The sequence below is a fragment of the Pyrenophora tritici-repentis genome, chromosome 4 (genome assembly GCF_003171515.1).
Source record: "Pyrenophora tritici-repentis strain M4 chromosome 4, whole genome shotgun sequence".
NCBI lineage: Eukaryota > Fungi > Ascomycota > Dothideomycetes > Pleosporales > Pleosporaceae > Pyrenophora > Pyrenophora tritici-repentis.
Genome location: NC_089393.1, coordinates 2,249,138 through 2,274,629, shown reverse-complemented (window position 1 = coordinate 2,274,629; position 25,492 = coordinate 2,249,138). Strand labels below are relative to the sequence as shown.

The 25,492-nt window shown below is 51.4% G+C and overlaps 9 protein-coding genes across 9 annotated transcripts; 5 read left to right on the top strand and 4 right to left on the bottom strand.

Moving 5' to 3' along the window:
* Positions 1–44: 44 nt before the first annotated feature.
* On the bottom strand, positions 45–2,446 carry PtrM4_096520 (DNA repair protein-CtIP; the record flags this gene model as incomplete). The annotated part of the gene is made up of 3 exons (XM_066107191.1): positions 45–2,218; positions 2,266–2,298; positions 2,347–2,446. The coding sequence occupies 3 exons, from the start codon at positions 2,444–2,446 to the stop codon at positions 45–47; spliced, it is 2,307 nt and encodes a 768-aa protein (XP_065962859.1).
* Positions 2,447–2,696: 250 nt separating this feature from the next.
* Positions 2,697–4,393, top strand: PtrM4_096510 (F-box domain containing protein; the record flags this gene model as incomplete). Its single annotated transcript, XM_001933969.1, has 2 exons — positions 2,697–2,848; positions 2,899–4,393. The coding sequence occupies 2 exons, from the start codon at positions 2,697–2,699 to the stop codon at positions 4,391–4,393; spliced, it is 1,647 nt and encodes a 548-aa protein (XP_001934004.1).
* A 291-nt stretch (positions 4,394–4,684) lies between these two features.
* Positions 4,685–5,287, top strand: PtrM4_096500 (uncharacterized protein; the record flags this gene model as incomplete). The annotated part of the gene is made up of 1 exon (XM_001933970.1): positions 4,685–5,287. The coding sequence occupies one exon, from the start codon at positions 4,685–4,687 to the stop codon at positions 5,285–5,287; it is 603 nt and encodes a 200-aa protein (XP_001934005.1).
* A 462-nt stretch (positions 5,288–5,749) lies between these two features.
* On the top strand, positions 5,750–7,246 carry PtrM4_096490 (Mitofilin multi-domain protein; the record flags this gene model as incomplete). Its single annotated transcript, XM_001933971.1, has 3 exons — positions 5,750–5,955; positions 6,027–6,054; positions 6,110–7,246. The coding sequence occupies 3 exons, from the start codon at positions 5,750–5,752 to the stop codon at positions 7,244–7,246; spliced, it is 1,371 nt and encodes a 456-aa protein (XP_001934006.1).
* A 1,641-nt stretch (positions 7,247–8,887) lies between these two features.
* PtrM4_096480 (uncharacterized protein) lies at positions 8,888–9,310 on the top strand (the record flags this gene model as incomplete). The annotated part of the gene is made up of 2 exons (XM_001933972.2): positions 8,888–9,106; positions 9,209–9,310. 2 exons carry the CDS (start codon positions 8,888–8,890, stop codon positions 9,308–9,310), a joined length of 321 nt encoding a protein of 106 aa, XP_001934007.2.
* A 1,508-nt stretch (positions 9,311–10,818) lies between these two features.
* PtrM4_096470 (uncharacterized protein) lies at positions 10,819–13,047 on the top strand (the record flags this gene model as incomplete). The annotated part of the gene is made up of 1 exon (XM_066107190.1): positions 10,819–13,047. The coding sequence occupies one exon, from the start codon at positions 10,819–10,821 to the stop codon at positions 13,045–13,047; it is 2,229 nt and encodes a 742-aa protein (XP_065962858.1).
* Positions 13,048–14,207: 1,160 nt separating this feature from the next.
* On the bottom strand, positions 14,208–15,236 carry PtrM4_096460 (Glyco-hydro-61 multi-domain protein; the record flags this gene model as incomplete). Its single annotated transcript, XM_001933973.1, has 1 exon — positions 14,208–15,236. One exon carries the CDS (start codon positions 15,234–15,236, stop codon positions 14,208–14,210), a length of 1,029 nt encoding a protein of 342 aa, XP_001934008.1.
* A 2,705-nt stretch (positions 15,237–17,941) lies between these two features.
* PtrM4_096450 (uncharacterized protein) lies at positions 17,942–19,310 on the bottom strand (the record flags this gene model as incomplete). The annotated part of the gene is made up of 2 exons (XM_001933974.2): positions 17,942–18,899; positions 18,955–19,310. The coding sequence occupies 2 exons, from the start codon at positions 19,308–19,310 to the stop codon at positions 17,942–17,944; spliced, it is 1,314 nt and encodes a 437-aa protein (XP_001934009.2).
* Positions 19,311–20,571: 1,261 nt separating this feature from the next.
* PtrM4_096440 (DUF3384 multi-domain protein) lies at positions 20,572–25,471 on the bottom strand (the record flags this gene model as incomplete). The annotated part of the gene is made up of 2 exons (XM_001933975.2): positions 20,572–21,672; positions 21,722–25,471. The coding sequence occupies 2 exons, from the start codon at positions 25,469–25,471 to the stop codon at positions 20,572–20,574; spliced, it is 4,851 nt and encodes a 1,616-aa protein (XP_001934010.2).
* Between the last annotated feature and the right edge of the window lie 21 nt (positions 25,472–25,492).

Below are 25,492 nucleotides of genomic sequence, written 5' to 3'. Positions count from 1 at the left end.
TGTGAACACTTTGGCCTACCAATCATGATGTACATTAAATCAGCTTATTCGTCTCTGAATATCCACCTTCCACCCTTTCTTTGGGCCTCCAGCCATCTTTCTTGTACTACAGCCTTTTCCTGTTCTTTTGCCCGCTCTCTGTCTTCCTGTTGTTCTTGGGTCGTCGGAAAGTCGACCCGCCAGAAGCCCGGCGGTGTTTTACGCCGCTCATAAGCTTCACGATGTTTGCCAGACTCTTTTGCCATCTTCATGGTGCGTGCTTGGAGAACTAGCTCTTGTCGCTCTTCTGATGACATTTGAGTGAGTTGCATGCTGCTGTATGCATCGCCGAGGTAGTTTTCGAGCAAAACTTCCTCTTGGGACGAACTGAGAGGTGCTTGAGCTTCTGCCAGCGCTCGAAATGTGGAGCCACAGCATTGCGCATTGGTGCAGCCTGGCAGACACATACGATCTCCACGTTTTCGGACAGTCTCCGTGAATGCATAACTATACCCTTGGTTATAGGCAGGATTTGGTTTGAAGTCATGCCCGCTAAGTTCTCTAACGTCCTTATCTCGAAGACGGCCTTGGTCTTTGGCAGGAACGTCTCGATTTTTGCGAGCGTTGGACCGTGTTTCGGGCGGCTTCATCGTCCATACTGGCCGATCAGGTGTCGGGTCATCACGAGCCTTGGAACGAGACTTTGCAGCCGCCCTCACAGGGGTATCCCTAGCCCGCGACGAACTCGATGGTGGTGTAGGGACTTGCTCCTTCTTGATCTTCGGCGGTCCTAGTTTTGAAGTTTTTGGCCAGGCCTTTGTGGGCGTCTGAATTTTCTTTAAAGCGCGCAACCTGCTGTTCATCTGCTGTCGGGCCACATGTGGCGAGACTCGCTCACCATTCTCGGCTGGTGGTGCTTCACCAGACTCCGCCAGAAAATCATGTTTCTCTCGATTTTGGGCTTGGGCTCGTCGTGAGCGTTTGGTTGGAGGTTCTTCAGGAACGCTGGTTACTATGTTTGAGTCAAGAGGCCTTAGAACAGTATCCTCCACTTGTGTAAGTTCGGCTGGTTCGCTGATAGCCCGGGCTTCGATACTGGCGATGGGTTGGGGAGCAGCAGTGCGCGTTAGATTGAGCTTGCCCACGTTCTTTTCCCTGACCGACTGCGTGAGAGGCGCACTGCTACGCCTCTGACGACGAGATGTACCGGGACTGTCTGCGTGATTAGAAAGACTCTTCCGAGGATGTCGCGGTGTCTGGAGTACATTCGGCGCGGGGTCATCCAAGTCCATAGTTTCAGTCCGAGATAGCTTGTAGGCAGAAGTCGGTGGACTACTGCACGGTTCTTCCTTGACACGATAAGGTTTAATCGGAGTACCGTCTGATGAGCGATCTGCGTATATCTCAAATCTGGACTTTGACGGCCGTCGCTTTCGTTTTAAGGACCGCTCGGAAACGAATTCAGGGATATCTTCCTCTTCAGCATCCACGACTGGTTCATATCTGTTCGTCAATTCAACATGCTCATCCACTGTTGTCTGACTCGAACTCGGATTAGCCGTGGCAGGCTCAGGGCGATATTGTTGTGGCTCATTACCCTGTAATAGAGCCGCTGCCTTAGGAGTGGTAGCTGCGCTCGTGCTACGTTCTCCACTATCAACTACATTTGGAGCTATCAACAGATCCACAGCGCCTAATGGACCTGGAAGTGGCACCATAGGTGCAGGAGAAGAGCGTTCTACGTCCGCAAGAGAGCGCGGTGTCCTCACGGTAGCCGCGGAAACCGGACTAGAGGGCACATGGGGTCGATCGTCGGGCATCAGATGACCGGCCGAGATTCGTGGCATTGCGTCTTCGGCTTTGGCCTCATTTTTGGATTTATGGCTTCCTGATTGTCGGTCTGCGTACTCTTGCCATGCACGTACGCTTTCCTTCATATCTTTGTTCTTTTGCATTACTGCAGCATTCTTCCTCTCCAGATACTTGACTTTCTGAGAGGCATCCTGATACTTCTTGCTCAGCCCACTAATCTTCTCGGCAAGATCATCATGATTTGTCGCAAGATGCTGCTTCAACCGTTCGTTCTCTTCAAATAGGCGGCGCAGGTCTACCCCGGAAACAGTGGGCTGAACTTGGCTCTCAAGTTGTTCCTTGAGTCGTTCGTTTTCAGTCGAAAGACGTGCCGATTTCACCAGCTCGCCCTGTAGATGATTGAATAGAACCTGGGTTTGCTCTTCCTCTGCAGATCATTAGTATTAATCGCGCCAAGCGTCTGACATGACGCACTTTGCTTAAGCTCCTCCTTGTGTCTCTCTTCTCCTAGCTGGTCATCAGCGATGTTATGCGCTGCGGACACGGAAGACATACTCTTCTTCCACTCTTTCTCAAGATCGGGATGTATGACCTCATTGTATACACGCGTCCAGAGCGCTTTGTTCTGCTCTACCCAGGCTGTAAAATCCGCCATTTCATGTATAGAGAGAGTGACATGAAATGCAGACGTGTAGTCGTGAGAGTTGATCAGACAAAAGTCTGAAGGCTGTCGTTGCCTAGTGCTAGGCGGCAACGTCGAGGAAACACGCCAAGAAAGCTGAACGCGCAGTCACGCGTCGACGTCAACGCACGGACATAATTACGTCTAGCGATAACGATAAGGCCAGGCAACACCGAACATTCCGAGGCAAGTGCGACTTCGCCGCCGATAGCGCTTTCCTGCCATGAAGCGGGCGCACGAGGATGACGATGGCGGCGAGCGTCCAGCAAAGACACAGCGACTTACGAAACCCGACAGGATATCAAGATTGAGCGAGGAGCTGCTTGTGCGCATTCTATCCTTCGTTCCAGTATCCTCGCTCCTAAGATGTCAGAGGTATGTACATATGTTCACTCAGTTATTGCGACATGCGCTGACTCATGCAGGGTATCAAAGAAGCTCAGCCGCCTCTCAGTCGACTCGGAACTCTGGAAAGCTGCCTACTACCGCGCATTCGTGCTCCCAAGAGCCTCTCGTATACCGGGCATTCGAGACCTCACCAACCCTAACCGGCTACACTACTCGTCGAGGCTATCGAAATGGCTGGAAGACAGTTATCTAGTCAAGGATGGGTCGCAAACAAATTGGAAGCAACAATATCGGCTACGGCATAATTGGACCCAAGGCCAATGCGCCGTCAGCGAGATCGTCGTTGCTGAACGGCCGCCAGATCCGCCACTTCTGGTGATAATGTCGAACCGCATAGTGTATGCTGCAGACTCAATATCAGGCCTCCGAGCATGGAGTTCAAAGAATGGCCGTGAGCTATTGGCATCTACAGGACTTTGGGGTGAAGCAGAAACACCTCGACTACCAATATCTATGGCTATAGATGCATCAGAGGGAGAAAAAAGCACTGAACGAGTCGTAATAGGATTTGAAGATGGGTCTTTCTCGATATACTCCCTAACAAACAACCACACTAGGTTTAAGAGTCTATTCACGCACCCGCCTTCCACGAATGGAATGCTATCAGCGCTTGCATACTCATCTCCTTACCTCCTTACTATGACTGAGGATCACCTATTATCCTTGTATGCTTTCGAAGGCCGACCGGATGCTCGGGGCATTTTGAAAGCCCCCAAACTCCTATACTCCCTACGATCACATACTGCGTGGCCACCTGTGTCCTTGTCTCTACGGACAACCGCCGCAAGTATGACTGCCGCTATTGCGTATTCACTGCCGACGTACCTTTCTGGATGGACTGTCGGTGTACAAGAGCTGAGGCTTTCGCACGAAGGGGAGCTCCTTGAATCACGCCTGGCTACAGCTGCAGACGAACACTCATTCACCTTATCTGCATGCCGCTTAGCATCGTCGTCCGTTCGTCCGGCATCACCTTCACCAGGAAGTGCAAGGGAGCATTCAGTACCGAGCGTTTCAAGCAATTCGAAGCCTACTTCAATGTCATACTCACATCCGTACTTATTAGTCGCACATCCAGACAACACGCTCGCGTTATACTTGGTCCGGTCAACTTCGTCAGCACTTTCGATAGGCTCTGGTAATCGACTCTGGGGTCATACCTCTTCAATATCTGGCGCTCATGTCGGTATGCGTGGTAAAGCGGTGTCAGTGAGCAGACTAGGAAACGAGCTCCGTGTTTGGGACTTGGAAGGTGGTATGAATTCATCAGCAAACCGTAAGCGATCAAGAAATGGAGACCTAAGTGTTCGCGTGCAACCATCCAAGTTTGGAGATGAGGATGCTCAAGACGACGAATCGGGAAGCCGGGTCGGGCTACGGTTTGCGCTAGAGCAGGGATTCGACGACGAATCGGTGAGCCATGGATGGGTTGGGTTTGACGAGCAAAATGTGATTGTTCTTCGCCAGAAGAGCGAAGGTAGCCAGGCATTAGTGGTGTACGATTTCACATGATCTTGAGCGACCGTATGGGAGTTATACCCCTCCCTGTACCGTCGAACGAAGCGTACAACGCAGCGCGACTGGGAGCAGGTAAGATTCTTGTTTTGATCGCGCTTTATTTGAAGCATGCGTTGTCCGCCACAACATAGAGACACGTCACTAATGCACTTGCTGTTTCGATAGGATACGAGATCATTCCACCATGGGATTCCGTGTCACCATTCAAAGTACAAATAGATAATTTACTACATCCTACTCTTCGTTCCTGTATTACACCACCATTTGGATGACTATATCGAGCACATGTCGTCTGGATTCTCCGAACAGGTACCGGCCTCCGCCTCTGGAGATAGCAAAGATGGGAGGTCTGGCTCCTCAACAGGCGACTGCGATACTCTATTTTCATGGCGACCTTCAGTGACAGCAAAGAAACAAGAGGAGCAAAACAGGAGCCGATACTTTAACATGGACGACGATATCACACAAGCCAGTGCTTCTGCTTTTGCGATTAGTCCTATATCGCATAGCAGACCGCGACGACCCAAGGGTAGCTATAGACAATCATCCTCCACGCAAAAAATACCCCGCGACATAAAACCACCACATACCACTCCGCACACACCATCCCCACGGACGCAGTCCTTTACAGATACTAGTCTCTGCGAAGATGGCTGGCTTGAAATAAAGGGTACAATCAGCGCCCCTTCGTCGGTTATTGAGGCAAATATGTCTATTGCTTTACGATTTGAAATGCTAGAGGTAGAGCTGGAGAAGGCGTCATCGGAAAAAGAAAGGGAGCAGATGGTAACAGAGGCTGTTGAAGTTAGGGCTAAGAGAGCTTTGGAAAGGCATATGTCATGGGAGAGAAGTGATGAGATGTGGGATTTGGACAAAGGCGACCAGTAGGATCAGGTCTAAGTCTCCGACGGTACTCTCCGAAAGTGTCGCTAAACATTCTCGTGTTGCCTCAATGCTGAAGTCATTACCCCGCTTGTACGAGTGCTGACATTATAAAGACTTCAAGGTTTGCTATAACAAACATCGCCAAGCATCTGCATATAGAAACTAAAAGAATTGGGTAGACGAGTAAAGGTAAAGGGGTGGTGTTGTGATGAATGCCTGATCCATAGCACTCTCTCACACTTGTGTCGTGTTTGGGTTGCTGCCCGCAGCTGGAGGGGCGCGTCATGGCCCTTGAGGCGCTAGTGCCCACGCTAATTTCGCAGCTACGTTGAGGGCAGGCGACCATGTCCCCATCAGCTTTGAGAAAGCACAAGACAGAATCCGAATTTTGACCTGACCATCAATCACGCGACTTACGTGTCGAACTCACACAAATTCTCATCACATATAACATTGATTACAACAATGACGGAAGTAGTCAACAAGCTGCACCAATTGGTGGCAGGGGAGTCCAAGAGCGCCCGCAAGAAGAAGGGCAAACAGGAAGGAGCTACCGCAGTACCAGCTGCGCGCGAGCAGGCGTCTTCCGATGCTGGCGCCGGCGGCTCTGAGGCAGGAAGCAAGGCCAATGGAACCGACAGCGACAACTCGTACCTTCGCGACGTCCAGAAGTGAGTCGCAACCTCCACATTGCAGTCCCATAGCCTTGTTGTTGGGGACTCATTGACTGACATTGGCGCAGGAACATCCGCAACATCAACAAGAAGCTGGTAAGCTAGTAGCCTCACTCATTCTTCTGTACCTTTGCTAACATGTCTTTTATAGAGCGCAACACAAAAGGTTGATTCGATAATCGCAGCAAACCCCGGTGTCTCTCTCGACGATCTCCTCGCATCTCGCAAGATCAACGCGGACCAGAAAGCTCAAGCAGAGAGGAAACCGGGTCTCCAGGCTCAGCTCGCGCAGTACGAGGAGCAATATTCAAACTACAAGAAGTACGGCGACGAGCTCGAGGCCAAGTTTGCGCGAGAGAAGGAGGTTCTTTCCAAGGCACACTCTGGTGAGCTAGAGACACTAAGGCAGACATTCAAGGCGGAGGCAGCGCTGGAGCAACAGAAGATTGTCAAGGAGAAGCTGTTGACACTGTCGCGCTTCTTGAGGGCGGCTGCTGCGCGTCGCCAACTAGGAGATGACGACTCGGATCTCACCAAGGCTTTCGAAGGCGCTCTTCTTCAGGTGTATGGAGGTGACGCCGGCGCTGTCATGGCAGCGGAAAAGCTGATCGAGGGTGCCGAGGATGGCGTACCATCCACCGAGGGTGTGGTGCTCAGTGTTAGCTATTCTCAGCTCAAGCAGGCCGCCCTTGACGAGGCTCCCTTCGCGGCTGAGGAAGCTTGGGTAGACGATGTTGCTCAGTCGCAAGCTGCTCCTCCCGAGACCGAGGCTGTTTCTGACCTGACCATTGCCAACGCAGGACTCACTGAGATTGATGCTGGAGCAAAGCCTGTCAACGGGACCACAGAGGACGCATCGGCCGCACCAGCAGCTTCTAGCATCGGAGCAGGCGCAAATGCTGCTGCAGAGGCTCAGTGGGACAAGCCTGCTACTGGAGGCGACGACCCACTGACTGAGTCCTTTGAGATGATCCCAAGGGACCCCGCCGAGACCGAGACACCACACGTAGCTGCCGCCGTAACTAGCACTCAAAGCTGGGCTGACGACACCCCCGACCCAAGCGCAGCTCCTGCGGCACCCGCACCCGGCAACGATGGCTTCTCAGAGGTCACCCACAACCGCGGCGGACGAGGACGAGGTCACTCAGGTGGTGATCGTGGCGGATACCGGGGTAGGGGCCGAGGTGGTCCTCGGGGTGAGTACCGTGGCGGTCGTGGACGTGGTCGCGGTGAATTCCGAGGCCAACGTGGTGGGTACCGTGGTCCCCCTCGCGGCGAGTCATCGTAAATGACTGGCTTTTCCTGCAAAACGACTTGCACATTTGAGTAGAAGTGGTCGCAAGAGTGACCATGAAGACTCTGTTTGTAGCATCTGAGCAGAATTATAATGAAGAGATGGCAGGCCTAACATATAGCCTAATGTGTTTGGTAGCATAGCATCGGTGCATCGGATCTACTTTTCTCGGGTATGGGACATTGTACTATATTCTGGGGGCATGATCTGGAACTAAAAACATGGCTTGTACAACAGTCTATTTCCTTGACACTTGGCTCTTGTGTGATGGCCGTTTGCTTGTCATTTCTGTGCAGTCATTCTCTTTGGTTGTCAATAAAAGGTTGTCACTGACACGCCTTGTATGTCGTGTGATTTGCTGCGTGTAAGAGCTGGATGCATTTCAACGTGCCGATGAAAGCTTACTTGGTTGACTGACTCAAGCGACAAGCTGGTGACGTCCGCGGCTCGTTTAGAGTGGTGACGGGGGTGAGTTGGTTGTCGTCATCCCCGATGCCGAGTCGATGGTATCTTTGATGCATCATCTCTCCCAGTTCATCTAGTCTATCCATGAAGTTTAGAAGTCAGAGAAGGCAGCCTAGCCTGCTGACAGTATACTGTTCAAATCGAAAGTGACAGCTTCTGTCTGATGACGAGTCATACCGGGACAACAGTGACGGGCTATAGATGCAGCACGGGTGCGCGACGCTGGGAAAGGACGTATGTGAAGTTGCAAGGCTATGGTATGGTGCTGGTCGTTCCACATGACTGTGCTGCCGTGGTGTTGTGGTGAGGCTTATGCCCTCCACATGGCGGCGTGATGGTGCACGAACTAGCGGGTCACGGCAGCCCGTTTAGACAGCCGCCAGTCAGAAAAGCTTAACCCCACAGATTCAGGAACCTGGATTTTGTGTTTCGCATTATTGATCTCACTTGGTGATGGATTGGATGTTCACGACCACGTCTTGCCCAACGTGTTAGTATAGGAAAACGCAGTTTTGTTTTCCACACGATGCTATCGAGATGACAAATACTATGCTAGAGTGAAATTGAATAGGCATGCGACTAGGATTCGCTGTGGTGGTCAATTCATAGATCTGATAAGATCAGACAATCACATGTGGCCTTGCATGACGTGCATGCTAGTTAGGGGTACACAAGATCCAGCGTGTCTGGCGGATGCTGACGGACAATTCACTATCCCAATAAGCGGATTCAAGACAACTGCATCGCAAACAATCCATCAAGTGCAGTCATTCACCTACTTGGCAAGTCTTTGCAGGGGCTCGTTCGATTATCGTTCGATTTGGTATCAGACAACCTTGGAAGGGACGAATCCGCTAGTACTAGCCTGAGCGCACAGGCCCATGAGACCGAACCTCACTGCACCCTCGCCTGCGCGCAAGTCGCATCATCCAGCGACCTACCCACCCCCCAAACCTGCGCTGGTGTTTTTTGACCAGACCATAAGCTCGGAAAACTTTGTGCGCTACACATAGTTTTGCTACAGCGCCAAATCTACCCGCGCGCGCCCACTGTGGCGGAAAAGCGACGTATGGTTGCCCCATCGACTCCCGAACCGCAACTGCCAGTCGCCAACCACGCTCCGCCGGCCAAGTGAGACAACCACGAACCGATCGACACAACGCTTTCACTATGGAGGCGCCTATCGATGTCGTTCCTTCCGTCGAGGCTCCAGCCGCCACACACGATGATTCCACCACGAAAGCGGCCCTGACGCCGCCCACGAGCGAAGACAACGATAAGCGATTTGAGAGAATGTCGTCCGAATTATCCGATATTGACAGCGATGATGGCGAGGACATTGAACCCGATCACTACTTCGAAGGAGGAAAGATACCCGTCTTCAAGCCTGTACGTCGCCAATTGCGCCAGAGACTCGCCAACTTGACCAACTTGCGCGAGCCTGTTGTTATGACTGAGATGAGTCAAAGTAATACTGACTGTCTTCTGTAGACTATGGAACAATTTCACAACTTCAAGCGCTTCATCGACAAGATTGACAAGTATGGTATGAAGTCTGGTATCGTCAAGGTTATTCCGCCGCCAGAATGGTAAGTGGATTGTTTATTCTTATCGACCTGCGACTTATCTAGTACAGGCGCGAAACCCTCCCCGACCTCACCGAAGCCGTCAAGAGCATCAAAGTCAAGAATCCCATTACACAAGAGTTTGTCGGGCAGCACGGCATATACACGCAAGCCAACATCGAGAAGCTGCGATCATACAACCTACCCGAGTGGCGCGCAGTGACGGATGAGCCGCATCATCAGCCACCAGCCAAGCGAGGTGAGCGCCGGAAAGCTGCTGCAGAGGCACCATCTCGCACTCGTTCTACACGCGCGCAAGCTGCCCCTGCAAACGACGAAGCTTCGCCTGCTTCTAGACGATCTGGCCGCCAGTCTCGGAGGCGACAGGTGAAGAAGGAGGTTGAAGAGGACGACGACGAGGATGGCTCCATCGACGTGCCTCCCACACCCACATCGCCTGGCAAGGAAGAGAAGAAGACTTCAACCAGGAGAGCCAAGAAAGAACCGCGAGACGCGACACCTGTCAGATCACGCGGTCGTCAGCCTAAGACTGTTGACGAGAAGAAGTCTGTATCGTCACGACGACTGAACAACAGGGGCGCAGTGGCAGATCACATTGATGAGGCTGCGTTTGAGGATTTTGACTACCGTCTACCCGGCTTGGAGGAGTATACCGTCGAGAGATGCAAAGAGCTAGAGGACAACTACTGGAAGACCATCAACTATGGCCAGCCCATGTATGGTGCCGACATGCCAGGCTCCCTTTTCGACGAGCGGACGACTTCATGGAATGTAGCCAAGCTACCTAATCTTCTCGACGTTCTTGGCACCAAAGTCCCCGGTGTCAACACAGCTTACCTCTACCTGGGTATGTGGAAAGCTACGTTTGCTTGGCACTTGGAAGATGTGGATCTTTACAGCATCAACTATATCCACTTTGGTGCTCCCAAACAGTGGTACAGCATATCTCAGGAAGATGCTCGCCGCTTCGAAGCTGCGATGAAGACCATTTGGCCGAATGACGCCAAGCACTGCTCCCAGTTCCTCCGTCATAAGACCTACCTGATTTCTCCCCAGCGACTGGAGAGAGACTTTAATATCAAGGTCAACCGGCTGGTCCACTACGAGGGCGAATTCGTCATCACATACCCTTACGGTTATCATTCGGGGTACAATATTGGCTACAACTGCGCAGAGTCGGTCAATTTTGCGAATGAATCGTGGTTGAGCTACGGCAGGATTGCGAAGAAGTGTCTCTGCGAGTCTGACAGTGTATGGGTTGATGTCAACGAGATTGAGCGTAAATTGAGAGGCGAACCCACGCCAGAGTACTACGAGGAGACTGATGATGAGGAAGATGAAGATGATGGTGCGGACCGTCTACCCAGCCCGCCAGCCAGTGTTGTTGGCAAGGCTAAACCAAGGGCGCGTAAACCAGCTGCGAAGAGAAAGCGCGGCAAGGAAGATCCAAAAGAGACTCCTCGGCCGAAGAAGCTCAAGCGCATTCGCATCCGCATCAGAATTCCGGGTCGGGGTATGCCGTGCATTCTTTGCCCTAACGATGTGGAGTACGACGATTTGCTGCCGACCGATAACGGCATGAAGGCTCACAGGATCTGCGCCGACTACACCCCAGAGACTTATATCGTCAGCAAGGCTGATGTCGAAACGGTGTGCAACGTGGCCAACATTGGCAAAGACCGTCTGGAGCTCAAGTGCAACTACTGTCGGTCAAAGCGCGGAGCTGTTTTCCAGTGTTCACAAAAGAAGTGCACAAGGGCTTTCCACGCCACGTGTGCTGTTGCGGCTGGTGTACAGGTCGATCTCGGCCCCATGCCAACATTCGACGAGGAGGGTACAGAGTACTTTTACGATGGCTACGACTTCCGATGCCGCTTCCACCGACCCAAGAAGAGAAACAATAAGACTGTCGATGTGGAAGCACTGGAAAAGGACAAGTATGTTTTGGCTTACGGCAAAACGCTGAAGCCGAAGGATGTTATCCAATTCCAATATGTGGGTGGTGAGATGTACCAAATTTATGGTGCACAGGTCGTCGAGAATAGACCTGGTGAACAGGCTGTCCTTGTTGACGTTCTACCTGACGGTGACCGCGTTGAGGTAGAGTGGAAGTACATTCTCAAGCTTCATCCCGACGAATCACAGCGACCCAAGCCATCTGCCAACGCTAAACCACTACCAGAGCACCTCAAGGAGACGGATGCATCGCTTGACATTACCAATCGCACAGACGGCGTACCGGAAATGGGTGATCCTTTCCATGATCCCAACTCAGTGCAGAAGTGGGCTGAGTGGTACACTGCTCCTGACGTCGTTCAAAAGATGGCCAAGGTCGACCTTGCAAAGGAAGATCGCCTGTGGTACTATCTCGGGAAACCTTCGACCGAGGCCAGGCCACAGTACACTGAGGATCCCGCCAAGCAGAGGAACAATCCCAAGAGTAACTTTTTAGATACCGTCAAGCCACCACCCCCTCCCGTGCCGACATTCCACCGTGCTTCGTATCCGGCTACATACCCCATCAAACCTGCGCCTATCGCGGTGCCTTCGCGGACCACGATACAACTGTCAGATGGCCGACCGTACACTTATAAGCCAAAGGATACGGTGATAACGTCATTTCGGTCGCCTGTGTATAATCCTGACACCCGGAAGAACCCCAATTCACCTGTAGCTCATCAACCCAATGTCAGTTATGACCATCGGATGCCAGCTGGACCGTATGGACAACAGTATCATGGCTATCATTCTCAACGGACACCGCAGCCTCAGCCGCAACAATTTCAGTGCCATCCCTATGTACCGCCGCAGAGTTATTCCACTGCATCCTGGAAGGCACAGCCAGCAACATCTGGGCCCTTGCTGAGTGGAATCGACAAGTATGCGCAGCCGTCGAACGCCACTCTACCGCCATATCCCTATGGTCAGAGCCCTCGCCAGGTGCCAGCATCACCCTACTCACCAACCCCAGGATCAAGCGCGGCCTCGCCTTATGGGCCCCCAGGTCGCCAGAACCAGGCGCCAAACGGTCGCACGTCGATCTCAAGCATGTCGAGCAACCCTACTGGGCCTCCCAAACCTCCAATGTACGCCGTAACACCCTCTGCTAATCTGATTTACGCTGCCCAATCCCCCACTGAATACTTGTCCTACATTATGAACTACCCCTACCTCAGAAACTGTTATCTACGGAGGACACAAACTTACATATCACCCTATAGACTGGATGGTGGAATCGCACCTGAATGGATGCCCAAGCCGCCGGTGCCGAGAGCTAGTACTACACCTACTGCGATTGCGCCGCGGCCCATTGCGCCTAGTGGGGTTACGTCTGGATACTATGGACCAAGGCCAGCGGGGCCGCCTGCACCAAGGCCAGCAGCGCAGTTCCAAACGCCGGATGCCTTTCAGCGCGAAATGGCTCGCACGACGCAAACCCCAGAAGCGCCAAAGTGGGAGCAAATGCTCAAGCAACTGGCTACTTCGGCGGCTCCACATGCGCCTCAACCTCGCTATCCGCTATCTGGCCCCCGCTCGAGCATGTCGTATGATTTGCCACGAAGCATGCAAGCGTCCCCGTCGCAAACACCGCCTGGGCCCCCACCCAAAGAGCCGCAGCGACCTACACCCAGCCCGATTAGCGATGACGGAAAGGAGGGTGGAGAGAAAAATCCTGTGCTACCGCCGCTGCAGCCTGCACCGTCTGGTGTCCACGGAGCGGAGACATGGCGGTACTCATCATGAGACTCGGATTTTCTGATGATGAAAGATGTATGACTAAGCAGTTTTATTGCCTTTTCTCTGGGGATTAGTTCATGTACGGTATCGGGACCATGGGCTTTTTTGTATGGCGTCGGAGCCTCTTCTTTTATATCGTCAGTCAGTTCAAACGGGTAAATGCAAATGCAATGTGTTTGGATCTGGGTATCATGTGTCTTTTTTCGTCGTTGAGGGAGACGTAATTTCTTTCATGATAGTTTTCCTATGGTGCCCTTTTCCTTGCAATTACGTCTTGAGATGGGGGGTTTGTAGTTTGCTGTCGCACGTCGTCGTTCTGATCGCTACAGCTGACAGTAACTGTAGCATAAATCACATAATGCAATGTTAGGGTATTGCAGTCGCCAAGCTCTCACTTTCTGTGATTGAGTAATCTTGCTGTGGGATACTACTGACTACCTGCTGGACTCACCATGCGTGCTGCCTACTTGAACGAGATGAGCGAATAATGCTGAAGCAAACAGAGCATGGGGTGGTATCTGGCGATGATGTGATTAAGTGCTTGTTTATACAGGTAAGGTCTGTTGGTTTAGGGTGCAGATGTATGGTTTGGAATAATCTAAGGCGAGCTTCTCGCCTCACATCACGAGACGGCAGCAAAAAAGAGAATTTACATATTTTTAGTCGCGAAAAAGGCAAAAAGAAGAATTCCGAATCCGGGAATCGAACCCGGCTCTTCTCGGATCCAAGTATGAAAGCGAGATATCCTAGCCGATGGACTAATTCGGAGGATGTTATTCGATGAAAAATTCTGGAATTAGATAAATTATATTCTAGGATGCGAAGAGCCAGAGCGACCGGCAACAGGCAAGAGCAGAAAAGAATGTGCCTTGGTGAGTCAAGCGAGGGTTGGTGGGGACTGATTACGAAAACTAGTTGTAAGGGTATCCACCATGTCAAACACCAACATCGCTCACATCACACTCACAGGCATGTCAGGAAATAACAAGTAATGTGTACAACACATGTCATTCAGTCGAAAGAAAGCAAATGAGCCTATAAGAGGAAACTCAGATGCAATATAGGTACAAGAAATGAAGAACACACTACCACTAAACTTTACAACAATCATGCATACAGACGCTTTTACTGCGTCTCATCTTTCCATCAACTAAACAGCTAGACGTCTAGTTGCGGAAAGCGCGGGGGTGACGGCGAACCTTCTGGCTGCTCTTGCCGCCAGCCTTCTCCTCGAGCCAAGAGATGAAGGTGTCAATGGTGAACTCCTTGGGAAGCGCACCGCCGCTGCTGGGGCTACCAGTCTGAGCAGGTGCGTCGCCGCCGGAAGGAGAGTCAGCGACAGGAGTGGGAGAAGCGGCGGCGCTGGAAGAAACGGCGACGGCAGCGGCGCTGGTGGTAGCAGCAGGAGCCGACGAGTTTGAGCCGGAAGGAGTCTCAGAGCCAGCGCCAGAGCCGGCACCACCCGCACCGGAGAAAAGGGCGGGACCGGGCATCTGGTACTTTGAGTTGTCACCGTAGACGCTGACCTTGATGCCGGGGTCGGTGGGAGTGTAGAGCTTGTTGGCTGGGGTGCCCTTGGGGGTGGCGGTACCGGAGCCAGTGACCTCAAGGTTGATGCACTTGGGGTAATTTTGCGCGCCGTTGACATCGCCAGCAGAGTGAAGGGCGATGATTTCGTGGCGGAGGACGTACTGGCCGGGAGCGATGCTCTCGGGGACAGTGACGGACCAGGTGTTGTTGTTGGCAATGAGCTTGGTAGCAGCCCACTTGCCGCCGTCGAAACCGGCAGCAGCGATCTTGAAGAACTCGAGGTCACCGGCCTTTGCGGCAGTCGCATCGGGCACCTTGGCCATGTAGTCGATGACGGGTCCGACGTGGGACTCGGGCCAGGTGGTCCAGGAAATGTCGATCTTGCCTCCTGCAGCCACCTTTGCTACCTTTGCGCCGGCAGTGGCGTCCTTGTGGCAGGCAATCTGGCTGGCGTCGGTGTACATGTCAGGAGACACGAAACCATTGTCAAGGCACTCGGGGCAGGACCATTCAATGACCTCCGGGGCAGGCTTCTGGTACTGGAAGGAAGGGTCGTAGGAGGTGAAGTCCTCACCGGCAACCTTGATGGCAGCAAGACGACCGTGGGCGTTGACGGAAGCGGCGAGGGCGCCAAGGAGAGCAGCGGCTTGAATCTTGGAAGGCATTGTTGGATTGGTAAAGTTGTTGAAAAGTTTGGTTGATAAAAAGGGTGGTGTTCAAGGGGTTGTGTACTTCGAAATCAACGAAGACGGATAAAGAATGTGAGGCGCTTCAAGCGTAGAAAGAAGAACGAATGTGAAGAGAGCGAGTGTCGATTGACTGAATGACTGTGTGGGTGAGGAGTTGTACCTTTGCGGGTTGCAAGCCGTACTTATACCCAGATACTCCCATGTCACTCCCCAATAGCACATGTCAAATGAGAGGAGTGGACCTGACGCAAAAGGAATGACTGCCGTCAGTTGGCTGGTTCAGGTCGGTGGAGCGGGGGTCTTCGCTGTTCACCGGGTATCGCTTGTCATGCGTTTCACGGTTGGGCGTTTTGTCCAGGCGGTAAACGATACTGTTCGCGGTAGGAGTTCCTGATCGACGCAGGCATTGTTCAAAAAGTCGAAACACCAGGGGAAGAGGAGATGAATCGTTAAAGCGAAAAGACGTCATGATCGCAAGTATGGGAGGCACCGTTAGGTAATATGCTTCTGTTCCAACACGGTGAGCTGACACTTACGGTCTATCTGTGTATTTTGATAGTAAGACTACATACTATGGTGAGCAAGGCTGATGCACAGAACTCACATCCTGTCGGGGGCTAGGGGCCGAGAAACGCTAGTACCAGTTCGCTTAGACTCAGGAACGCACCCGCTGGAAGTGCACATCCTCCCTCATGCCACCATTTCTCCATCAATCGACGGCATCAAGGTGGGCTCGGTACTCGGCATGGTGGTCCACTGCATCTGTTCTCATCTTGTCGTTCTGCATCATGAATCCTGCACCTGAAAATCCAACGTTCACGCCACAATTTTCCTCCAGTTGCTTCCGACTCTGATTGTTTCATACCTCTCCTTGACAGTGGGTCGACAGCAGCGCGCGGTTCCACCACGAGCATGACAGATGTAAGCGTCTGGGAACGGTGTTTTGGTTTACGAAACTACGGGAAAACGTTTGTCGTGGGGTTTGCGGCATTTCACTGTCGACTGCGGTTGCCTTGTCCGTGATCCACATCCCGAGTTGCACTGCCCATGTAGGCATGATAATTCCCTATTATACCTGCCCTGGCAATACCTTAACCCAAGTACCAGGCACAAAACCTGTGCGCGGATGGAAAAAACCCACTTCGGAGACATTCATCATCCTTCAACCAGCCCGAACCGCGTATGCCTCAATCTAGACAAGTCGACGGATTGCCACCATCGGTTCGCTCATTGGATCTAGTCGAATCTTTCTACAAGGACCATCCCGTGCAACCGCCGCGGCAAGCTGCGCAATTGTTTCATTTAGAACAAACCGATAGTTTCACTGACCGCCCAACCCCCACCGAACCGATGCTGCACGGGAAATTGTTTACATGCGTGTCGTCGTTCGGCTGTCAACAAAATGTGTGGAGCCTTTTGCATTGCCATTGCGCGCGCTTGGTGTCTGTTCATGTCACACGGGCCTTAAATTTCCGTGTTAGAGTGGGTTTAGCAACCGGTAATGCAAAAAGCAACGGTAAAGGTTCGGTAAAAAGCCAAGTCGCGCTTGGTGCTATCCTCCGACAGGCTGCGGGTAGGAACGTTGAGACCCAGTTCTCTCTGATAACATCATTGTATCCGACAACGAGATCTTGTTTGCGCAAGATTTTTCAATGAAATTCAGGACCAGCTAAACAGTATCTTTCATGGGTGCAGCGTTGCCATCTCTCGACTAGCCGAGCCCCCTAAACTACGCTGCGAAACGGTCACAGCGATGACGTCCATTCCGAGTCTGCACACAAGACTGTCCCAGAGTGCAGTTTCTCTTGTTCATATCGCAGCAACCGCGCTCGTCTCGTTCATGTTTCCACAACAGACGTCTCTAGAGCGCAGAGATACTAAAGAGGGTAAGGTGAATCAAGGGACATTAATGGCATCAATGCTGCACTGGCATAGCTTCACAAGGCAGTAAGTGACAGTCGTAAAAGGTCCAGTCGTCATCAAGGCAGAGCTTTGTCACCACATAATCAACTGTAACACTATAGTATGTCCTAGGCGCCTTCAGCTTTTTGCTCCCATCGAAAATATACCTCGAACACTTATTCAACCCGAACCTTACGCGATAATCCTCTCCGCCTGCCTGGTCTCAATTCCGTCGTCGCCACATAAACCCTCGTATTCTATCTCATCGAGGCTTCCAATACCGCGTTTACGAATAGTAGTCAGCGGATTGGTAGCCAACATACCTAAGCAGACCATAGTCCCGAGCGACCGCTTTCTTCCTGCAAACATAGATCAGTACAGACTGCGCAGTCCTCTGAACCTCAAGTATCTATTCATAACATACTGTCAGTTGTGCTACACTGTCTTCTGGGTTATCAATGTGGCAGTGATGGAGGTAGCGTGATGATTGACGAAGTATTCTGAAGTGGTATTTATTGCAAGTATATCTATCCCTGTAGCCGTCACTATATGTAATCGGCTAGACACGCCATCGTAGATCCCTTTGAGCTGGCGGAAGCCCATCTTTTGTCGACTATATTTTGTAGTACGGAAAACTTCATCGTAGGAGCTTGAAAATAATCGTAATCGGCTCTACCGCCCCCAGCGTTCTGCCACATATCGCTCTGTATCCTCCAATTTGCCATCCAGCTCAGTTTCCAAGAAAGCTGTTGGTGGTAAGTATCCTCACCTCCAGCAAACTACCTATGCAGAGATTTTTGCCAATCTACCATTTCCTCATACGCCTCTCGAAGAGTTGGATCATCCGGATCCATATCCCAAGCATCTTTCATGGCCATGACAGCTTCCATAGCTCTTTTTGGTTTCCCCCAAAGCTTGATGCACATTGCTAGTTCATACTGGATATGCACATTGAACGTATCCGATAATGGGTATGTGTAATCCTCTTTCCAGTACCCAGGAATGATGGACGAAGCTGCCATGGTCCATGCCATACGGATCGCCGAACCCCGAGCGTGCTGAATACGCCACGGTATGTCATAGTGTCTGGAGGTGTCTCCCCACAAAGCGTTCCCCACTTTTACCACGCTGAGACACAGCCACATTTGCAACCATGCGACCTTTTTGATGAAAATCCTACCGCCGAGATCTAAGAGCTTAGTCCACCAGGATCCCGCTCTCATACGCCTGATTGCGGAGTAAGCTTTAGTCCAGATGGTAAAAGCTACCATGATATTCCTTTTGCCATGCCTCACCCCCAACACCAGGGCCTGAACTGTATCCATTGCCATGATTTTTGGATCTTGCCAGCGAGCTGCTTCAAGGAGATTTTTGAGTTTTGCTCCGACCTCAGGTAAGACATGTCCACAAACATCTACGTGATGAACGCCCCAGAGGGGGATAAATGGGCCCAATATAGCTCTTTGCGTAGCTTCACAGAAGAAGGAAGTTAGGTCGTCCCGGTACCGCGGTCGCGGGGAAAGAAGGACAGGTGCCATGATGAACTGCATCTCCAGAACTTTCAGGTCCCAGAACTTTGATGCTTCTCGTGAGATTTGGTCCTGGAGCTTTGATATACCACGGCATAACAGTGGGAGATCGCGAGCGAGTATTATTGCTGCGATGGATTCGGGACGGTCGGGAGGTCCGAAAAAGGTGAATATGACTGTTGTCTGAATAGCGACATGAAGAACGCGGCTAAGTTGACACTGTTAGAAGGGTTTCTAAGGCAGTCATGAAGATTCTTACATACCCTGGGAAACTAGTCACACTTTCTCCTCTCGCGACGAGCGGAATGCATGCACCTCGAAGCATGGAGTTTATTGGCGCGGGGCTTTCAATTACAACCGAGACGAACCGATTAGTCTTCACCATGACATCATAAGCCTCGCGATGCACTTGGCTTTTGACTCGGAGGATGGCTGTGTCGTTGCTATGGGACGCATAGGTGTAATTCTGCACAGTATCCCAGTACATAGGATGATTATCTTCAGTGCGATCTGGCGCGGCTTCGTATGAGCATAACAACGACTTGTATACTTTGTTACGCAGCTCCCCTGGAAGATCTAAGAACCGGAAGGGCTGAGCTTTGTTGGCGACAGCAGTCATGATGCAAGTAATGGATGTGATGTGAGAAGAAGTTGTCGAAGAAAATAAGGCAGGCAGCGGTTGTTATATACTGAGCCGATGCGTGCTACAACAGAGTTGTCGAGCAACCGTGGTACTCATGTGGAGTTGAGCCGTACGATTAGACACAAGCCAACAGCAATTCGATGTCATCGAAAATCTCTGGGTCAACCATCTTATCTATACCGCAATCACCAGCTGGCGCGAAACCAAACAGACTGTTGCAACGGAGTTTTGGTGTTCACTGTTGCTATTGTAACATGCAGAACTACCTAAAAAATAATATGTGGGGTAGTTATCACAAAAATGTGCGCTGTTGCAGTAGCGGTGACATGGTGAAAATAACGAAAAAATCGAAAACTCTAGTAAACCCCTAACTTTCGATAATACCATCATATCATCGTGGCCTTGAAATGCATACTTGAAAATTAGAGAGACATAAGAGCTCATCCACTTACAACTAACAGTGACACAACATTAAACTATAAATTTTACATTTCAAACCTTCACAGTAAAGAGACACCACACAACCATAATTGAGATTTCAAATTGAAAATAAGCTGTATATCTTTCCGTCTGAGCCTTCTATAGTAATTAGGTACCACCTAGTTGTCATAAAATACTTGACATACCAGTGTAACAAGGCCACTATGGTCGCTAGACACGTCTATTAGGTGCTTACCCACCACTAGCCAGTATTTTATAACATTTAGGTGTATACCTAATCATGAAGTACTCAGGACTCACAAGCTCCAGATTCCAGTGTGCGGGCGAAAAAAAAATGGTATCATGGTACAGTCAACCGAAACGGGACGACCGCCCAAAACCACGGCTCCCAGACGATACCAGACGATGATATCTAACAGAACTTTATCCATCCAGCGAATGCCTCACGGAAAAAATGTGAAGAACAGCAAATACATACACACGCACACAACTTTTGTTATCTGGACGGCTAGACTTCTACACTAACGACAACGACGACGACGCCACGCCCGAAGATGCTTTTAGAACCTCACTATACCCCACCAATTCATGTTCGATTGAGTCGAGAGAAATCAGGACAAGAACGAAGAGAAAAAGCAGTCAACTTTTTTTATATAACACGTTACTCAAACAAACAAACAAAAACCAAGAAAACAAGAAAACCTTTGGGGTATCTATATACACATGGAAGAGGCCTAACTGCGATTTTACCAGGAAGCCACATAATATGTGCGGTGAGTCTAAAGGCCACATAATTTCATACGTCGTGTGAAGAGCTGCTAATGGAGCTCCGACTCGTGCCGTCAGTGATGTGGGTAGCAATACTCATGCGTTGGAAGGGCGAGACGAGATTTTGTTCCCGAGAGGGCGGACTGGACAGGCCTTGGCTCCCAGCTGGTGATGCTGGGGGTGGATGGCTTGGCTGAGCGTCATTTGCGCCGTAGCGTTCTCGGAGACGCTTGATCTCTCGGAGACGGTTGCGCCATGAGGAGGAGGATTCGCCTCCGGCGCGGATGAACCATACGCTGGAAAAGACGACTGCGTTGATGGCGATAAGACGGCAGTAGTCGGCAAGGTACTTTCCGCAGATGATCTTGGTTTCGACTGCTGGCGATATGTCTGGAAATCCAGGCTTGGAGATGGCCTGGACTTTGTAGTAGCGATTCCTACCAGTTGGATCTGTGTCTAGCCGACGATCGACAAAACTGGCCCGTGACTCAGGTGTGATGACAATATGTACATAGTTGAATTGTGAAGGAAACGTGTCGAAATTGTAAGGTAGACCAGAGTCATTGAATATGATGTTAACAAAGTCGTTGCCGATATGGCGCTTTTTGTTGGCATACGTCATGTCGTCTTCGCGGTTCGTTGGCATCATAGTAGGAATGTGGAAAACGAGCTCCATGCAGCGATCGCGCCAACAATATGTGAACTCGCCGTCCATGTCTTCGCGCGTATCTAGGCCGCCAGTGTTGAACTTGGCGCCCTTGAGTCGGCAAAGTGTGCCAAGGTCGCTGATAAACGAAGTATATGCTGGAGATCCCATATCATTCATGAAAATCTCCCTTTCATTGGTCTGACCTTCGCCAATGTATATGACGCCTACTTTGTAGTTGTCGACTGTTGCAATCCGGTCGAATGTAGCAATCGCACGGCGTGTCGGCTCATCTTCAGGCAGGGGTATAGGTGGATTGCTCAGACCAAGAGGTGCATAGAAAGACTGGAAGATGTCGTCTGGTAGAATGCCAACGTATGTATCGGAATAAAACGCTTCCGAAGCGAGGCCAATGGTGATGGGCATCTGGTGTCGCGGTGGAGACGTAAGCAAGGGTCGTACTTTAATAAAGCGGGTGCCACACTGTCAAGAGTAAGTAATCGTAAATGATGCGCAATCATACAGGACTTACTGGTCGACGAGTGGTTATAAGGGATGCGCCAGTTCTTGCAGCCGTCTCTATTGTCACGAGCGCGTTGCCTACGATCCAAGTCTTTTTCCAAACTTCGCCATCACCGGGCTTAGCAAAGACCTCGTCGCGTGTTGTCTCATCACGATCTGTATACGCGACCATGTTCATAATGTCCAGAATGACCTGTCCCTGTTCTTCCATGACTTGTTTCCCAGAACTGTCGGTATGATACAGGTTTCTAGTGATCCATGGTATCTGCTTTGGGCGGTCTTCCATCTTCAGGGCCATAAACCAGAAGGTGATCACGTGGTAGGCCAAAGAATTCAGATACTCAGACTGATCATCTTCGACACTTGCTATTTTTGCTGCTCTTGGGTCTGAAGATGCTGTAAAGTCCCTAGATGGACCACTGTGTCGCAGGGTTCGATGACCGTTCTGTAGCATGTTTCCGTGTGCGGATCGGTCCTGCTGGTCACGTATGTGTTGCAGATATCTGAAACACACTCCAAATACCAGCTTAAATTCATCTTCGCGGAAGTTTTTGAAGAGTTCTGGAAGGCGTGCCATGGAGGTCAGGAATTCCAAGATGTGTATCGCTGTGGCTGGCTTCGTGATGATCTGCGACATCTTCTGGACAATGGTATCAAGCGACTTGCTGACCGAGAGTGGGATTTCAAAACAACAAACGGATAGCGCATGAATGCACCACTTTGACGTTCGATCCCATTGCACAATACCTTGTAGGAATGCTTTGACGAGGTCGTCTTCCTCGCTCTTCTCAAAATACTCGTGGTAACTGATGATGACAGTCAAGGTATGGAATAGGCAGACGGCAACATCTGCCTTCTTCAGAAGCGTGTGCGGCGGAGGTTCGTGGAAGCTCGCATTCCGCACTTGTTCACATAGAACGTTTCTCAGCATTCGGAGCTGAACAACACAACTGCGAACCAATGCTTGGTTCGATAGCTGAGGACCAAGATGAACAAGCACGTAACTGTAAATCTCCCAATCAGGTGGTCTCTGGAGCAAAGAGATGATCAACTCGAGCCAAAGTGTGATTTCCATGTCCAAAACATCATCACTAAGGGGGTACTTGGCTGCATCAATATGTGAGAATACCACCCGACTAGATTCTGATGAGGGCTCTTCTGGCAGGCCTTTGGGACCAGGGTACATCCATAGTGGAGGTATTGGCTTTGACACGCGACCCAATGAAGCAGTGGAGCGACCTGTGTGCCGGTTAAGAGAAGAATGAGGGCTGGAACCAGAGGTTTTACGATTATCGCGCCACGAGGATGCATCTTCAAACCTCACCTGATCGAACATTACGTTCTCCTCATTTCTCTCGGGTGCAACTGCTGTCTCCACTGTGCGACAAAGCTCTGCAGCAATCCTCTGACCTTCCGAGGAGGAACTGACAATGAGGGCATGGCGAGCGTCGGCGCGCAAACGGAACAATAGCTTGAGGGCAGTCAGCCGCGCATCATGTGGGTACTTGTCACTTCCAGCAACGTCGCGCAACGCTTCGTACAGAATGCGTGTCTTCCGCGCCGAATGCGTAACGCTTCGAGTGAATAACCGCACAAAAGCAATGGCGATTACGTTACATGGAAAATGACCATCATCCCTGGTATGTAATGAGGGAGATTGCCATGGAGGTAACGCAGATGTGTTTATAGACTGCTGCCGGTCTAGGCGGCGTTTCAAGACGAGAATGATATCTGAAAACCTAGCGGCTTTTGCTTGATCAGCAACATCCGTTGCAAAGTCTAAAAGCTCTTGTAGGACTTCAATATCGTCTTCAGACTCAATGGGTGTGAGAAGAAGTTCTTCGCATTGCAAGACGACTTCGCTCGCGCACAGTAACTCTACGGCAACGTACGTTTCCCGCAATACTTGGACGACCCGAATTCGGAGCGAGCGCGGTCTTGTAGTGTCGTTGAATATACCAGCAACTAGACGACGGCAAAGGTCCAGCCAATCGCTGTTCGACGGGTTGAGATAGCGTTCCTTTGCAAAGTAATCTATGGCCCTTTCTGCGGTTGCATCGCTCACGCTATGTGAGAGATGGAGGAAGAGTTCCATGGTAGCCTCTCGTTGAACGAAATCGAGAGCGTCGCTTAGGTGGTCTAATTTGACTAGTATCCGGAATATGCCATTCGTCGGATCACGTCGATGAGGCTCTTGGTACAACAGGGGATAATCGGCGTGTGGCGCAATGTCATCTTGTTCAACACGACGATTGTTCGTCGAGCTGTCTTCATGAGGGGACGACTGCCTTGAAATAGTATTCTTCTCCACGGTGTTGGAACTGTCTGTGGATTTGGTCCTCTTGGGGCGGGCACGGTCGTCATCACGCTCAGCACAAAGGCGGATGATTTCCAGCATGTCTCCCAAGTCACTCTCAGCAAGAAGGAGGTCCCTCAGACTTTCTTGGGACAAGATTGTGTCCAATAGCTCGATGACTGTCTTCTCTTGTGCACTACTGGGCACCCTGATGGACGCCTTGAGTGCGGGAAAGAGCAGGGACATGGGGACCTTGGGCAGCTCGTTGCGGCCATCATCTATTAGGAGAAGGCGGAGCACCATGGTCGTACCTATGTACATGGTGGCAAGCCTTTTCCCAGCCTTTGGGTCCTCTCGAATCTCTCGGCTAGGGGGATCCAGGAGAATATGCAACAGTTCAGATAGGGCGGCCTGACCAACATGAGACTTGAAAAGGTTGCTCAGAGTATTCCACGCCTGGCTCCGAACTTCAGCGATGCGCATGTGGATCTCGCACAAAACTTCGAGGCAGTGGCGAAGGGACTTTGTGGGCACATGGACATAGGTGATGATGGTGTCGAAGAGCTTTATGCCACTTTCCAAATCAGGCCTGTAACTTGTCGCCTTGCAAATGGCAACTGTGCGCCTCAGCAAGAGGTCCAAATCGTCATTTGTGAAGACTTTTGCGTTGAATTTGCAGATATCGATGGTATATTGGAAGGCGAAAAACATGTTGGCGACCTCAGGGGGAAGAGAGGAAAGGCTCCTCTTGCTGTTTCCTTTGGCCTTGTTCAAGGCATCTCGACTCGCGGGGAAGCACATGTCCAAGGAGGTCAGTATAAAGGATACCATGCCCGACTCGCACGACTCAATGTCCCGCCCATGGTTGGTGAGGGTAGTGACGACCTGCAGTCTCTTGTCGAAGAAGCGGTCGTTCTTGCGCAAACACGCAGCATCGAAGAAGACGGTGCGCTCGATGCTGGCCAGGTTCGACAGTGACGCACAACTTATGAGGAGCTTGTACCCCACCTCGGCCACCTCGTCTGGCTGCTCGGGAAGGAGCAGGTCGCTCGCTACTGACCACAGCGCCAGCACATTCTGCACGGGATATTCGTCGAGAATGACACATATCTTATCCACGGCTGCCGCGCGCTCTGGAAACGGCCGGCTGCGCTCAAGCTGGACGCTGAGGTCGTCTAGTTCTGGCGGGCCACCCGTCACTGGCCTTGCCATGCGATGCTGGCCTGTGACCTGGCTGATGCGCTGGAGGGTAGCGTCGGCTGAGTGCGGGCTCGGGGTAGAGCCAGCACGCAGCGTACTCAGCGACGGGGTGCGCGCAGGCGTAGACGTGGCAGAGGAAACAGAGGGCGGCGGCGTGGGGCTCTTCAGACGCCCGCCCGTCAGGGAGCGAAAGGCTGTGAAGATTGCCTGGGTGGAGGAGCGGCGGTCGGGCGTGTGGGGGACATGGTCAGACGGCGGAGACATGCGTCTCGGTGTCGCGGTGGA